The sequence below is a fragment of the Rhodnius prolixus genome, unplaced genomic scaffold (genome assembly GCF_049639745.1).
Source record: "Rhodnius prolixus isolate KJV_2025 unplaced genomic scaffold, Rpr scaffold_8, whole genome shotgun sequence".
NCBI classification, from domain to species: Eukaryota; Metazoa; Arthropoda; class Insecta; order Hemiptera; family Reduviidae; genus Rhodnius; species Rhodnius prolixus.
The window spans coordinates 15,452,239-15,469,210 of NW_027411593.1; the positions used below are offsets into that span (position 1 = coordinate 15,452,239).

The window sequence follows — 16,972 nt, forward strand, 5'->3', positions numbered from 1 at the left end:
TTTAAACTGAATTTTTTTCATCAGAATAATCATAAGAAAAAATATAATTTTTTTTTTTAATAACGCATACATAATCCTTATTTTAATATATTTATTGTTGTTTGATATTGTAAAACTTATCTTCTTTTTAATTAATGAGAGCGGTAGAAGAAATTATCTACATTTATATTTACAAAATAATCCGGAAAATGAAATAAATATTTTTCTACTTCTATTATTTTACTTTACTCTTTATACTTTCTATAAATTTTCAAGAAAATTGGTGTTGATTTCACACTTATCTTTTATATTCATTAAACATCTGAGCTAATTATTTACTGTAGAGTTCACAACTTTTGTAGAACTACAAAATACCATCTATTTTTTCCATCTTACTAAAAAATGTACCAGAATGAAAATGTTGAGTCCCTTTAGAATATAAAAGTAGCAACATATTTTTTTCCAGACATTAGGGCAATAAAATATGCTGCTTTATCCAATATAATTTTGATAGTTCTATTATTAAAAGTTAAATTAATAAAATCCCAACTAACCCTTCAAAGTTCACCACATGAAGATGTTAAATTAGACTAGCTCCAGAAACATACAATTAGGCGTATTATTGGCAGTAATTACTTTATTATTATTCACAAAATTTGTGAAATTTTTATTTTTATTATTTTAAAAAATAAATAAGAAAAAGAAAGGAAACAATTTAAAAAGTAAAAATAATTTCTTTTTTCAAATAAGAAAAATGAATTTCTTGAAATTATAAACAATTAGCTACAAAATTTAAATATTTAAAAACAATTACCAATATAAACATATTTACATAAAAGCGGAAAAAATACTCTTATACTTTTGCATTAAGCAATTACTTTGTCGACTTTTTTTTTATTAAGTTTTATAAATGCTATTTCTGAATTTAAAGAGTAAATATTTCAGGAACCAAAATAAAATAAAAAAATGAATGGTTCTCGAAATTTGTTCAACATTGGAACGTTGGAATTTCAGGTATAAAGTATCTGCGATCGACTTCTTTTTGTTCAACATTGGAACGTTGGAATTTCAGGTATAAAGTATCTGCGACCGACTTCTTTACATTGATTTCAATCTATATGTGAAACTTATCTCAAATAGTTCTACCTTTCAGGTCTAAATTTAAATTTCAAGTGAAGATACATGTTTTGCTAAGAAGAGCAAATGTGCGTCGAATAAAAAAACATTTGGGTTCGAAATTCTTGAAGTATACATACATAGGCTTGGAATTATCAGCGGTTAAAATTGCAGGGAAAGTATGTAATAGATAATGTTCGGACCTAATTGATAGAGGAAATGAAATAAAAGTGGAATAAGAAAGCTTCAGGAATGATATCCAAAAATGTTCTGTGAAGAAATATGAGAATGAATCTGAGAGGCAGAAGTAGCCTAAGTAGTGAAATTATTTTAAAAATAAAGGATAATATTATTTAGTACTTGGACAAAAAATTTTTACGTCTGTCTTGTAAAAAATTCAATCACAAGTGTTTTCAAGGAAGGAAATCTATTAAAAGTGGATGGGCAATTAGGACTGAAATTGTTTTACTGAATTTTAGAAAGAAAATGAAAAAGTAGAGGATACCTAACATTTATGAGTAGCAAGGAGAAGCTCTAGCACATAAAGCTGATGTTTGAAGGTTGAAGTGAATACCTGACATCAACAAGAATTACGTTTCTTTGTAATGGCATTTCTCAACATTAAAATTCTGAAAATATCATTACCCACATAAACAAATTGCAAAGTTGAAAGATTTTGAGAACCATTTCACCAATGATTGATATTTTTTAGTGAACTGCAACAACTAATCATGATTGAATGATTGCACTTAAATAAAGCAGATGTGTTTTTAAAACAAAATGTACTTAAAGCACTCTCTTAGTTAAAATTATTAAAATAAAATAATAATATCGTTATATACAAAACACTTTCAGGCTAATATGATTTGAAAAATGAAAATTATTTTACGTCAGCTAACAAATAATATATATAAAACTCAATATTATTTAAAATTTAATGTATAAATTACAACGAAATAATGATAACAACTCATTTTAAATTAACACGATTTTTTCTTAAATAATTTTATTAACAATATTTATATATTCTTTATTAAACGCCCACATTATGTTTTAGTGAAATTAAAGGAATGTTTATTAATTAGTTATGGTCTGAAGACAAACTTTTAAAGTTGTATTGCGTTTAGCAACAAAAAATTTAAGAGATACAAATATTCTACATATCATTATTAATTGTTTTCCCCTTAATTCAGTTTCATGTTTACTGAATATTTACAAATATTATAAATTTTACAAGGTACATTATACAAAACTAATGGCACATATTAGAGAACACTATTATGTTAACAATTTCAGTAGCTCCAAGTACAAAAATACTATGTTAAAAGTCTGGTAATGTTTCATATTTTTCTAACATGAAAATGCTTGGTTTAAAAAAAAACCATTATTTTATGAAGTCCTTAAAGATCATCACTTTGTAACGTATAAAAAGTTAAAATGCTTAACATTTATATGAACTGTTTGTAAATCTGTTTCCCACCATATAACATATAACTTTAAATAAGAAAAATGCTATAGAGTTAATTATTCTATTTTTAAATGCTTTTTAACTCATCACACTCAAATGACATGGCTAATTATTTGATGCTAAATTTCTAGTAAAGTACCTTTCAAATGATTTTAGAAACCTGCATTTTCTCACGTTTTCTACCAGGCCTTTGTAAAAGAAAACCTAGCAATATTGACTTAATCAAATCTCTTTCAAAACTCAAACTATAGGATTAACGGAGAAAAGACAATAATATTTTCAAAGTATTTATGCACACCTAACAAACTCAGTAAACTTTAGCCAAAGGCTACATCGAAGATGCTTATTTGACTCTACCAATCACAGAGAATCGAACTTTAAAGGACAAGAATCATGGTAGGCATAGTAATTTTTCTTTATAATCCGGTCACCTGAAAACATTTTTACGTCAAGGGGATCAAAGATGGCAGGGAGGTAGATGGGCAGACCATATTCAGCGCTTTTTCCCCTTTCATACCCAGCGCAGCTGTTTGGCACATGTGAATCGAGTTATCAGGCATGAACTCTGTTGTTGAACCTTTTGTTGATCTCGGATTAAGATGCTGATTGGAAGTCTGTTCAAGGCTATTAGTGAGAAACTGGGTCTCACTAAACAATCGCCTTGACATAATTGTGCGAACATTTTTTGTAAATTTTGTGAGATAAAACACACTTCAACTTGTAAGATTTTTGAAGCGTGAAGAAGTTAGGTTAGATTGTCGAAAAGGATAGACAAATACTATTAACACCAGAAAAATTGACGGATCACCTATATTCACAAGCATTCAAAAGTGACCGTTCTCAGACCAACACTTCCTCCGTGTCCATTATTTAAATTTGAAGTGGAAAGTCTTTGGCTACAATTACTAATGAGTAAGTATTATTAAGATTTCTTGTAAAATGATAGTTAAAAAATTAATACTTACTTTTGCAACGAAATAAATTAATAGCACACCAGTTGGAATATTTTAAAGAAGCTACATACCAAAAAACGCACAGAAAACCTCCATCATTTGTCAGGCATTTTTCAAACTCGTAAGATTTTAATGTAAGTACTAATCTTCAGACAATCACATTTTCAGCGTACTTAGCACATCATGAGTTAATAGAAAGTAACTGAAGAATCTTATAAGTCCAATACAATATAAAATTACATTCAAGATCATTAAATGACGTATATTTACTGCAATAAAACTTAATGCCATCTATTTTATTTTCATTTATGATAATTACTGAAATATTTTGTCAAAAATAAAGATCTCGTAAATTACAATAAAAAAAATCTGAACTAATTTCTTAAACTTGCTTAGCAATTACAAACTACCTTATCATTTCCAAATATTTCTGCTTATGTTTACTTAACATTTCTGTTACAGTTACCAATTTCTTTAAAGTCGCCTGAAAAAAAAATAAAAAGTTAATTAACATTAAACTGGAAGAGCTTACAGTTCTCACAGAAGTAATTATTTACACACAATACTTACTTGTGATTTACTGAGTGCCTGAAGTTCTTTAAGGTGTGACACACATATATGATGTAACGTACCTAGATCGCGAGCTGGATCTCCTTTGCCTCTTTCACCTTCACTCTCAGGTTTTTCAGGTATGTTCTACAAAATGTAAGGTATAAACTTCTTAACAGTCAACAAATAATGGCCAATTGTATAAAAATGATAGAAATGGGCTGAAGTTGTTTTTAAGCCAAATGATCTTTTTAATTTTAAATTGGACATATTTTAATTCAATGTTTTGGTTTTAATCAACCCATATACAACTGACAAGTTCTCATACTACAGCTTAGTTAGAAAATTAATTTTCTTTAATGCAAACTGAAGATGAACCTTGGTTGCATAAAGTCAACAGTGGAAGTTTATTTAGTACAACTTTATCAAAATATATTCAAGTCTTTCATTCAGTACTACATTGCCAAGACCTCAATAATTCTTGGAGAATAAATACATTGTGCTAGATTGCTAATTCACAATTTTTTCCCTGATTTCCTTGAGTGGCCTATATGCAGTTCTATTGTATTATATATGTGGTTCCCTCTCTAGATTAGATTGGATTAAGAGGTTAACCGATCAGTTTTCAACAAGCTGCTTCCCGCTTTATTGCGAGTTTAATTTATTGAATGATTCATTAGATCTGTTTCACTTTCCAAAAAATAAGTTGCAGATTTTTGTATTCGTCCTATATTCAGTTTTTAATTATGATCAACTTACTGACAACTGGTCTAAGTAGACAACCATCCTTTCTTTATTTTTTAATATAAAAGGGTTCACCACTTCCATGTATGGTTCTTTTCCACCAAATTCAACTAAATTAGCTAAATTTTGAAGACATTTGGCGACCATAATTAAAGAGCGAGAAGCCATTGGAGGAGCTGGTTCTATAAAAAAAAAAGTATTTTTGTGTTTTTATCAAGAATTTGTCAAAATAAAAAAAAATTACACAACAAAAAACGTACCAGATATCAGATTGAATTGTCTTGGATTAAGTATGGCTGGACACAAAAGTCTTAAAAATATAAAGCCACTAACAACTCTAGTTCTAACAAATCTTTCATGAGGCCATTTGCCCATTACAGATTTTTGAAGACAACCACATATATATCTTAAAGTTCTGAAATGAAAAATAAAAATGAAGTGTAATTTGGCGACTTTTAGAAACATACAACAGCGGGGGTACTTAGCAGTGGCTAATGAAGCATTTCTGATTTGAGCTAGGAGTGAAAGGAAGAGTTGCAATTAATTCGAGAGATTTCATCAAAAATTCCTTATTACTCGTATTTGGATGAATCATTATTATTAAGCTCGTTAACATTCAATATTAACCCTCTTCTCATTTACAATTTCTAAAAAAAAATATCGTGGAACATACTTAGGGCAAGCCTCAGCAGACATAAAAATAGATAAAGTAACTTCGTCAAGCACTTGTAAAAGGAATTCAGCATTGGCACAAGCATCGTCAGGAGTTTCCATTTTATTAGGATTCAGCTGAAACAAAAAGTTATTAATTAGCCAGTATTCAAAGCTCAATGTACAAAAATAATAATAATAATAATAGTTTTAAAATTACAGCAGGTATTTTGAGTTTCCTTACACTTATTGCTTTTTTTTTAATTATTCTTACGAATAGCATTTATAATAATTATTTATTTATTTTCTTCGATGATAAGAAATACGTCCTGGGCAAGACGTTAAACTGCATCCTGGGAGGGCCGATCTCACAATCTTGGTGAAGGCTATCTGTCTAAGGAGAAGAAAAACTCCAAATATAACCACAGGCAGGCCAGGCGTGGTGAAGCCGGCTGGATTAAACGAGGGGACTGATATCAAATGACCTGGTCCTCCAGATGGACTAGTAACCCAGTCTCACAAAACACCAATGGCTACGAATCCCACTAATAGAAAAGCTGGAATGTTATCAAGGAAACACATAACGCACAATATATTGTATTTAATATTTATTCAACTAAATCACAGAGAAAGCAAATCCAATTTGGTTTTAAATCCTTACAAACCCTAAACGAGACCGAATGTGACGGACGGTATAGGTTCAAGAAAGTTTCAATTTAATATTTCTGTAATTACTTTAATAAAATCTACATTAAGGGGCAGTAAAAATATCAGTCAACGTCTGGAATTACAGCTCAAGATAAATAAAATTATTAACCTCGCAAGATTGTTTTGCTTCAATAAGTTTATATACAATATCTTGTACAGCTGATTGCAGAAACCCATGACATACAGACTTCATGTATAAATCCATTAAGGTAGTTGTTAATGAGGCCGCACGGAATAATGTAGAGGTTTCCTCTTCTTTTTCAATTTCAGCATCATTTAATGATTTCAATAAATCAGCTTCCTTCTTTTCGTGTCTACAAAACCAAAGAGCATATTTTAACATAAAAGAGATTATGGCATTTTGAAATAATATTCTAAATATTGCGTACCTAAATATCCGTAAAAGAGACGTTGCCAAAGGCATTCTATCCAAATGGCAAATATCTGATAGTGCTCTCACAACTTCTAAAGAAGGATCCAATATTAACTGTTGCATAGGTGAATATTCTTCTTGGGGCATTATTAAATCGTGAAGATATCTAGTTCGCAATCTTAATGAGCCCCATTCACCAATTGGGGTTATACCAGATAATTGATACCAATCTTCAATCTGTTTAAATAATCAAAATTTTTAATGTTTATGTTCAACTCCCAATGCCGACAGTTCTCAAGAGCAATTACTTACTTCATCCCCATTAGTAAGACTAGACAATTCTACAGTTACTTCAGCCACTTCGGTGTCTTTAGAACGTTTTCCTTTATTATAAAGCGTAATGGTAAAGGACAAGACATCTGGCGGGACATCACTGAAAATAAATGTCATTTGTTTATTAAATTTAAGGAGTTCAAAATTCTTCATTTATTGATTGCTGGACTTACTCTAACGTAAATTCCTCATCCCAAACAGGATCAGATCCACTTTTTACTTTCGTTCGGGCTACTTTGACCTGATTTAAAGAAATGATACAAAACGGGTTTGGTACGAGCTTAAAGGGTAGCCTAAAAAACGAATATACATAATGAAAGGATTAAGCAATAAAAACATTGATGATTTTATTTTTTCTTATTTTTACCTGTGAGCATCAAGTATGTGCAATTGAAGACATCTTAATTCTCTAAGTCTTTGTACCTTTGGAGATCTAGTCATCTGTGTGACACATAGGGGCTTAATGGCAGCAATCCAATCCTATATACAGAAGTTCCTTTATTTCTCTAATTTGTTGGCCAAAATCACTTTCTAATTCACTCAATACATAAAATTTTGTATTGAAAAAGAGATTTTTGTTTTTGAGAATTTTGATAGGAAGTCTTATATGATTTAAAATGTGAGTTTAAGATAGTCCTGTGTAAATCTAGTGAGCCACCATGGTTAAATGTGAATGTAGAAACTGCATTTGTTTTCAGAAATTGCCACTAGAGTTCTCCATCGGATGGAGCATAAAGCAAGCTTACAGCCTATTTAATGGTGGCGTACTAGCCCATTTCTCTATTACCTATTTCACGATAAAACAATACCAATTCTCAACTTTTGTTTCTGTTAACGATAATTGAATAAAACATGAAGTATTATTCCAAAAGAAATATTATTTATCGTATTTTTATAGTGAAATTTTTTTCTTGCTTAAATCGAAAGTTTATTAAATACCTATGGGAGAAATGTTGGAAAAAAAAATTTAAATTAATTATTTCATTGAAAATATTAATTTCAAAGTAGTGGCCAATCAGAATGCAGTACAGTTGCAGACTGTGGGCGGGTCATGCTCACCACTAGTGTGTCACGCCCACTTCTAGTGTAATCACGCCCACCTCTAGTGTAATCACGCCCCGTCTAATGATAATCTGTTATGGGCTGGGTCAAAGCGTATTAATAATGTTGCTTCAATACCTTTCACTTATTTTTTCTAATTCTATCATTATTTTCTCATATTTTATTTCGCTTGACGTATTGGTTATTATCAGTGCCCTTCAAAAACATCTGGAGGTAGTAGAAAACTGAATTCGTTAAAAAGAGAAAGTAAGTTTCAGTTTATGCAATATTACTGATCTAAAATTGTTAGATACTTCAACCTATTAAATGATGACAACTTGTTCATAATTTGCTTTACATTCTCTTAAAAAGAAAAAGATCATGGAATTACTAGAAGGGAGGTACAAGGGCTTTCAGCCTTGAGTTTCAAGGGGATATAACGAGTCATTGTCCAACAACATACAGAACAATTGGTATCTTTTTTCAAAAACCCTTGATAATTCAACTTTTCTATCTGTTCCAATTGCAGATTAAAAAAAAAAATTTTACCCGTTGACAATAGTAGCCGTTTAAGTCAAAAACGAAAATTCTTTGCAAGAGAATGAAAACCCGTCTAAGCATTCATTCCCCAAGACCTTAGACATTTAAAAGATCAGTTGAAATGACAGTTTGTGTAGAGTATTATTTAAAGGAATCTTAAGCCATCTCGCACCACGTTGGAATAAGAAGAAATTTCGGATAACAACAACGAAGGTCATGTAATGGTCAGGCATTTCAACTCAATATTTATGTCAAAACGATTACTTTATTATTCTAATAACCAGCTATATTTTTAAAGTAAATATTCTTCTCCTAATTTTACCTGAGCAGAATCTGCGGAATTGGCGGATAGATAAGTGGTTGTGGCAAGACAAGGAAGTGCACGTTCCACCAATTGAAAGCAATTAGGTCGCTCAAAAACGCTGTCATGAACTTGATATAAATAAGCACAGCTGAGATCTATCAATCCTTTAGGTTTTGTTCGCTGCCAAGAAAAAAAATTTTTGTTAAGTTATCAATTTTAAGAACATAATTGATTCTTAAACTGTTAAAATACCTTGGGATTATCATAGAAACATAAATGTGTATCTGTTCCATCCTCAATCAATACGAAGTACATGGATTTCCATTTCTTATTTTTTTCACTTTTTTTACACAAATAGCCTTGCATCTTCATACCTAAATATCACAGTTGAAAAAATACAAGTCAAGTTAACTAAGATTTGAAAGCTATCCATTTCTATCTTTGTAATGTAAAATATAACGCAATGAAATCAATTTCAGACACTCATCAGAAATCATGGGAGGGTGGGAGGCTAGTCACCACTGTTTTGTAATATGGTCATCTTGGTTTTATTTCTAAAAAATTGTTTTCGTATATACCGAAAAAATAAAAAACACGGAGGCTTCTTCTACAGTTTTCTAAAGCACCGACGAATAAATAAGAAATTATTAAAACTCTTCGAGCAGTCAAGTTTAGAACAATTGGGTAAATATTTTTGTATTTATTGCTCCTACATTTTGTTACACCTCTCTGAAAAGTAGGATACATCCACAGTATACTTTTCTTGTCGTATGAAGCGACTAAAAGGGTACACCCAGACATCATACCGCACATGCTTCTCAGTTGCATCTACTTGCACACTACACCAAGGAGCATGAAATGTCCTTATCACAAAAACACATCTCTTAAGGGACACCAAGATTCCGAAAAAATATCTTCGTCCCTAACCCCCAATGGTTTTAGGGGTTAAAAAGAAAATAATAGCTAGGTCCGTCAGTCTGGTGGAAGAGAGAGAGGCAGTGATTATTTATACAGACAAAAACCAAAATATATAAATAAATAATATTTTTTTTTTTGTTGAGAGGGGGTCAGTCATTTGTAATGCACCTCTTAATGAAGTGAATTTGATTTTGTGTAATTAAAAAAAAAAATAGGCTTAGTAATGGTTGGGAAAAGAAAGGATTAGAAGACCAAAAGTGAGCGGAAACAAAAGAAGAGAGAAAATCCAGGAGTACAGAAGGCAGTGGGAGCAGATGAAAAAAAAAAGTTGCGAACCGAACAGAGTTGGTTCTGACGCTGGCGAAGTAAATTGAGCCTTTGGATAGCTGGTGAAGAAAAGTAAACGAAAACTCGCTTGCAGGAGGATTTATCGTGTACCGACAGAACGAAAACTCTAAAGGCGTACAGGCAAGAGTAGAGAACCAGGTGTCTGCCCAATTCAAGTTGAATTTAAAAGGAGCGGTGAGTGAACCCCAGCGCTGGTGGTAGCAAAGGTAATGGAGATTGGACAATTTGACAAAGTTTGAATCCGTTATAATTCTGAACTGAAGTTTTTTATTATTATTATTATTATTATTATTTAAATTTATTTATTTTTCTTATTAAATGTACAATGTGTTGAAAATATTCTTTGGTCAGCTGGGCCCATTAATTTAATTCCAAGTTCTGTTTGTATAATTAATATAATATTCATGTTCAATAATTTCTAACCAAGCATTATATTTTCTGTTATAGATCATAAAATAGCCTATTCTGATATTGAAGTGAGTACGACCTGCTGTAGCTGGTGCATTACACGATGATTGAATGCTCCGTAAATCTAAATTAAATTAAATTCCTGCTTCCTTATAGTTACAGTTCTCTCTTTTACTCCAGCCAACCTACTATTCCGGGTGCTGCTGTACCCCCAAGAACCTACTCTTACCAGCCCATAAACATCCTCTCTCCCTACACCTTTTGTTTAATCATTTATTATTTTATTTTATTTTATTTATTTTCATTTATCCCCTTGAAACCGGTACTTATTTCACTCGAAACAACAGCGTGGCGCTCAAGGCAACTATAAACCGCCCTTCCCCACCCCTTCTTCACTGAGCTAGTGGCACTGCTTTACCTTCCCCATCGGGGAGCATAACAATGGTACAGTATATCACTTAAAACTAGACTTTGTTACATACCTTTAATTTTTTTCAGTCCAACTTGTTCACGACATTCTCTTAAAGTTGCATAAATTTTCTCAGCGTGCTGAACTTCCTTTGACTTAACTGGACCATCCGTATCAGACATAGCCTTAAAAATAAACCAAATAAACGTAAATTATCAAATTTTACAATTACAATTTTAATAAAATTGATGCATCAAGACAATTTTAAAAATTACACAAAATTTAACTCACTCTGCACACTGGTTGTATTAGAGTATGTCCTTCGACAATTTGTTCTTTTCGATAACGATTAATAACAGCATCTAAGCATTCAAATGTTCGACCACCCATCAAATACCTCACACCTTTCTTTTCAATTCGAAACCTTTGTATTTGATTATTTATATGAAAAAATAATGAGTAATCACCAGGGGAATTGTCACTAGGTCTAACTAGAAAACTACCTGGGCCACCTAATAATTCAATTTTCGACTTTAAATACAAAATTTAAAAGAAAGATAATTACATTTTTTTTTTAAATTTTCAGTAATAATTAAATTTAAATTTAAAAAAAATGATAAAATCTTACATTTTACAAGCATATCAACAGCTTCACTTTTAGTAACATTGGGATGAAACCAATTAAAAACTGTATTTGGATCAATATTTTCATCCAGATCTTCAACTAAATCACGAAAAATCATTCCTTGTTCACCAGTTCTATGTGCTGTTACCCAAAGCCAACCATCTCCCATATCATTGTGAACGAAAAATATATCGCCTTTTTGAAAGCTGTAGCAAAAAATAAATAAACAAAAATAAATTTATGGTAAAATTAGGGCACCAAATTTTAGAAAAATTCTTTCACAAAAAAGAACTATTAAGAGTTTTAGCAATGCTCTTATGGCTTTTTAACCTTGTTTATTACAGAGTTTAAATGAGACTTGTGATGGACTTTCGATTATTTGGCGACAATTGCTACCAAAACAATGTATGTAAACTTTTAATTAACGGTGGAGCTGAGAACTCATAGTTAAGAGTAATGAGCAAAGTAACCAGATTTCAAATCTTCAACTCGAGACACTAGCTAGATCCTGGGAAAGTAGGAATATTCTTTAATTCGCGTTTTATAAAGAAATAAGACGAAAATCCCAGAGCATATTTAGCTCTTACATATCGAAACAACTTAAATATGGCGAAATTCAAGTACAAATCTATTTCAAAATAAGTCAACAATTGTTAGAAAAATGATTCGCATTTCAGACGTTTAGAGCATCTGTCTCACCGACACTAAATTAAAGTGTTGGGCTTTCTCATAGGATACAAGCTTTTCAGGAAAGTCAAATTTTTCTAGACAAACCTGTACAACCAATGCCGGAAGATGGTTGAAAATCCAAAATTAGACAAAAATAAAACTTAAAAAAAAAAAAAAAGCACGCGAATGAGATTATAAACCTGACCAGCTCTGTAAAACATTTTAGCGAGCAATTGAACAGAAAATTTAAATGGTCGATACATTAAGAGCGATCTATTTCTGTTTGGTCACCTTAATGACTGGCCAAAGTATGAGCCACTGAGAAGACCCTGTTGCAATATTATTGGACCGCACTTTTTTTCTAAAGCATTGCAACAGCTACAATTGCAGCGGCTCTACGGGTACGCAAAGTCGTACAATAGGGAGGGAAAACCCCAGTCCAGAGACAGGCCATCATGTTCATTAATTATTTAAGTAATATAGAATTATTCTAACAAGCTTTGAGGCTTTTCAAATTCTCCTTTCAAAATATAAATTTAAAAAAAACTAATAAATAATTATACGAACAATTTCAAACTATGAACAGAATTACATCCCATATTCAGGCATCACAAAGGCACCCATATCAACCTGGATTTGTGAGACTACATTAGGACTAACAATATTACAGTCACACGCCGCCCAATCCACACACCACACACAGTAAACGCTATCTTTCACTAATTTACTGTCATTTTTTCGTATTTAACCCTCCATAAATGTCATACGAATATTTCTAATGCTAGTTTTCATTAGTACAAAAGGCCGGTAAGGAGAAAAATAAAAACAAAAATATGAATAACAAACTAAATGACTTACCTCAATTCATCGGTATCTGGCATTTTAGTATATGGTAAAATAGCAACAATTCTTTTTTTATCATTTACTGGCTCTGGAGGAGGTACAGGATGTACTAGGCGTTCTCTTTTTAATAAATCAGAGCAATTGGTGTAGTAACTAATTAAGTCAGACAATGAGTAGAACTGCCTGCCACCAATATAAAAATCTCCACACACAGCCGTAATTCTGTCACATTATAAATAAATTTCTTTGTTGGGTAGTAGACTAATCAATAACGTTGAAAATAGAAAGAAACCTGTTATAATCCCTCGAGAATATAATAGGCTTCTTTCTACTGAATTTTTATCAATAAATAATATAATTCAATTAATATTTTTAAATTTAACAAGTGTAGGCATTTAAAAAGCTCCTTTAATACTAAATAAAAGTTCGATCGTAATCAAATGTTTACTTAATAAAATTAATCAGAGGAATAATTCCTTTAAATAACTTGAGACCCTGCTAGAAGAGAAGAAACGACCCAATGTTGATAAGAAATTCAACTAAGAAAAAATAAAATTGCTCCTAACCTGAAATGATTAATGCCAGTTTTTCCCAGATAGCATAAAACATAGGATCCTGGTTTACGATCACTCTCTCTAACCAGATAACTACCCATCTTCGATGCTTGCCACAATCTTTCTTGTGCACTGTAGCGATCCAACCTTCCGTGGTACCATCTACAAACATATTTAAAATATATATATATATTTTTTAGTAATAAAAGGATAGGAAGAAATAAACTTGAATGTGGTGTCTACATTATATTTATCATTGCACTAATCTATACTATCATTTGTAATGTGAAGTTCAACTAAATACTGAGCAATTTTATTGTACTGAAATTTCAGAAATAAACTTAAATCAGTACTTAGGAAGCTACGAGTAAAATGTTTTACTACTAGAAGGACATAGGAGTTCAATGAATATTATCTAATTTAATTATATTCATTTCCTCTTGAAAAAAAAAAATACTCAAACAATTTTGAAACACCTATAATACATTTTCCTTTTATATTTATTAAATTTTATTTTATACTCAAACACAAATATTTACTTATCCATCAGAATACATTCACAACTGGTATGGTTCTAAGTTGCAATTAGGTATGTATGTCACCAGTACTTGAAGAAGGACCAAAGGGATCCGTAACGTTAAGGAAAATTATTCTTTGTGTACTCCAACCACAAACTGATTAAAGTATTCTCATATAAATTAAAAATAAACTTTTGCTACTCAATTATTACGTTCTGCAGAAAAAAAGTTTCATAAACTTCTTTTTTTGAAAAAAAAAGTCCTGTTTTTCACGGCTTTATCTGATACATATTTAACTCCGAATTAAGGAATTCAACATAGTTACACAACTAAGAATGACAATCTAATCATGAATATAAGTCCGAATGACTTTTCATCAAATACATTAACTACAACTGAACTAAAAAGTAAGTTTTTTTAAAAAAGCCGAACGTTATTCAGCTTAATCCATCAAAAAATTAAGGGCAACATCGGCTCGGCCACATATGTTCCTCACATCTAAAGAAAACAGAAAGAATCCAATGTCCTTCAATTTTCATTACACCCAAAGCAGACTTAGCTGACAATAACTTCTTCAAATTACTACTTTTTTTTCTAAATATAAGTAACATTAATCATGGAACCAACAACTTTTAGAATGATTTCTTGTTAACATTTTGTTATAATGGGTTATATTTTAGCAATTAATAAAAAGTAGTAATATTTTACTTCATCTCAATTATTTCCTTGAGAATAGAAAAACTAAAATGCTTCACTTCATGAAGTAAACAAGACCGAAAGTAAATAAGACTATTCCACCTTTATTTTCATAAATAACTGAATCAACTTTATGCTAACAAAAATTAATGAGTACTTTTTACAATAAATGTAACACATATTCAGTACAACCGACAGTTTCTTTATACGAATAAATGAAGCATAAACAAGAGCTCTAATTCACCCAAATGAAAAATGTCAACTCTGCCAAAGACATCATAATTTTGAACTTATGTTCAATTCACAGATACTTCTCTTTTTTAAAAATACATAGGCATATTTTCTTAGTCACAGCAAATTATAACTGCAAAAAACAAAAACAAGAAATGGCAAAGAAGAGAAAGTGGTATTGGAAGTTAATGCGCTGTTTTCAGAAAACTGTTAATATTCATGTTAAAACATTAGTTAGCATTCTTTCTAATTGGAAACTGATATATAAGGTGGAAAATGGTAAATTCATAAGTTTGTGCAATATAGTGAAAATTATTTATGGAAAAAGCTTAAGCTACAGATTTTTCAAGTTTAAAAGTATCATAACTTCTTAGCCACTTTTTTGTTTGTAGAACTTTCTTATTTTTTAATTTTCTTACTGAGATTCTGGGGGAGCGTTTGGAATTGTTTCATTTCCTCCTATTTCTTCCTGGTCGGCCATAAAAGGGTCAAAATCGTCTGCAATACCACCATCGTGCCCTTCCTCACTGCCCGTGCTTGGAGATCCGTGAAGTTTTTCTTTTGGCATAATTATCCCAGCTCCACATCCACCTCTAATAAACTCAGCCATATTCATAGCTGAAACCAATTATCACATACCCATAGTTAGTATGTGATTGAACAATTAATGACAAACAAATTAACTGTGCTACGTCCTCTGCACAGTTCACACAACATCAAAATGAATGATTACTTTCTACAAACTTCTACTAGATGGCATTCAGATCAGAAACAGTGTAACCATTTGATTAAAATACAAACTATTCATTTCGGGTACGAATTATAATTTTTAAAGAAAACTATTCGTGAAGAACTATTTTTACTGAGAGTAAATTTAGTGATTTCGATTAAAGTTTAATCATATTATATTGAATGCGCGCCCCCTCAATTTAAAACAGTAGCTATTCTGAATGAAGCTTTCAGATAGAACAGGTCATTACAATTAAAAATAACCTGCATCTCCACAGCTTGCGGATAACCAGTTAATAATAGCCCAAGATAAAGAGGACCTGGAATATATGATGCGCCATGTAATAGAGGCAAATAAAAATGGGGTATAGAAATCAATTTAGCAAAAACTGAGGTTAAGTCGATTAAATGCGGAGAAGAGTTTACTATAGAAGACATGTAAATCCAAGGGTGAAGAATTTCAAATGCTTGGGCTCTGACATCAGTGATAATGCTTCAATCAAAAAAGATGAATTGTAAAGAAAGATCAAAAAGAGCTATTGGTGTACTGAACGCCGCAATTTGGAGCGGCGATATATTAAATAGTACCAAAAAGACAATGTACAGTAGCATGGTACAAAGTATACTTTTACACGCCGCTGAGACTTGGATCTTGAATGAGACTTAAAGAAAGAAACTCACTAAGCACGAATATCAAGGGTGAAGTAATCTCTTAAAAAAGTAAGAAATGAAGAAAGAAGATGGACGTTTCAAAAATTGTGCTACAGAAAGTGGAGGGAAGGAAACATTGACGGCCATAAGTAAAAAAATGGAACATGGAAGAATGGCTAAAAGAATTCTAGATTGGAAAGCCGAAGGAAGAAAAAGAAAGGGTAGACCCAAGGAAAAGTGGATAGATGTCACTCGAGAAAGCCTCGACGGTTACGGATTAAGAGAAGAAGATATCCGGAATTGATTCAGCTAGAAGCTGAAATTAAAAGAAATATTTAATGCAGAAACTGTTCAGTACCTAAAAAATTGCTGCTTAATAGTATTTATTTTCAAATATGCAACTTTTTTGGTCCTTCAGGAGTTGAAAACGGAAGTTAATTATGTAAAGTCTGACAACAATTTCCTATAATGTAGGGCATCTTTTAGATATTTACAGAGAATAGACCAGTCCTTACCATCAAGATGTTTGCTGTAGATTTCATCTACTGAGAGCACATTTTTCCCTAGATATTGCCGCCTGTAAAGGGCATACTCCGATAAAGTGCAAAACATTT

General features: G+C 31.3%; 1 protein-coding gene and 1 pseudogene across 1 annotated transcript; both read right to left on the reverse strand.

Moving 5' to 3' along the window:
- Nucleotides 1–2,495: 2,495 nt before the first annotated feature.
- On the reverse strand, nucleotides 2,496–15,716 carry vap (RAS p21 protein activator vap). The gene is made up of 18 exons (XM_074121844.1): nucleotides 15,398–15,716; nucleotides 13,546–13,695; nucleotides 12,995–13,201; nucleotides 11,471–11,673; nucleotides 11,134–11,354; nucleotides 10,916–11,027; nucleotides 9,012–9,133; nucleotides 8,778–8,939; nucleotides 7,242–7,354; nucleotides 7,048–7,167; nucleotides 6,854–6,974; nucleotides 6,558–6,778; nucleotides 6,278–6,482; nucleotides 5,483–5,598; nucleotides 5,070–5,224; nucleotides 4,825–4,991; nucleotides 4,087–4,212; nucleotides 2,496–4,000 (listed from the first exon to the last, which is right to left on the reverse strand). Exons 1-18 carry the CDS (start codon nucleotides 15,592–15,594, stop codon nucleotides 3,923–3,925), a joined length of 2,796 nt encoding a protein of 931 aa, XP_073977945.1. The 5' UTR covers nucleotides 15,595–15,716; the 3' UTR covers nucleotides 2,496–3,922.
- On the reverse strand, nucleotides 9,558–10,315 carry LOC141451506 (uncharacterized; annotated as a pseudogene).
- Nucleotides 15,717–16,972: the final 1,256 nt, after the last annotated feature.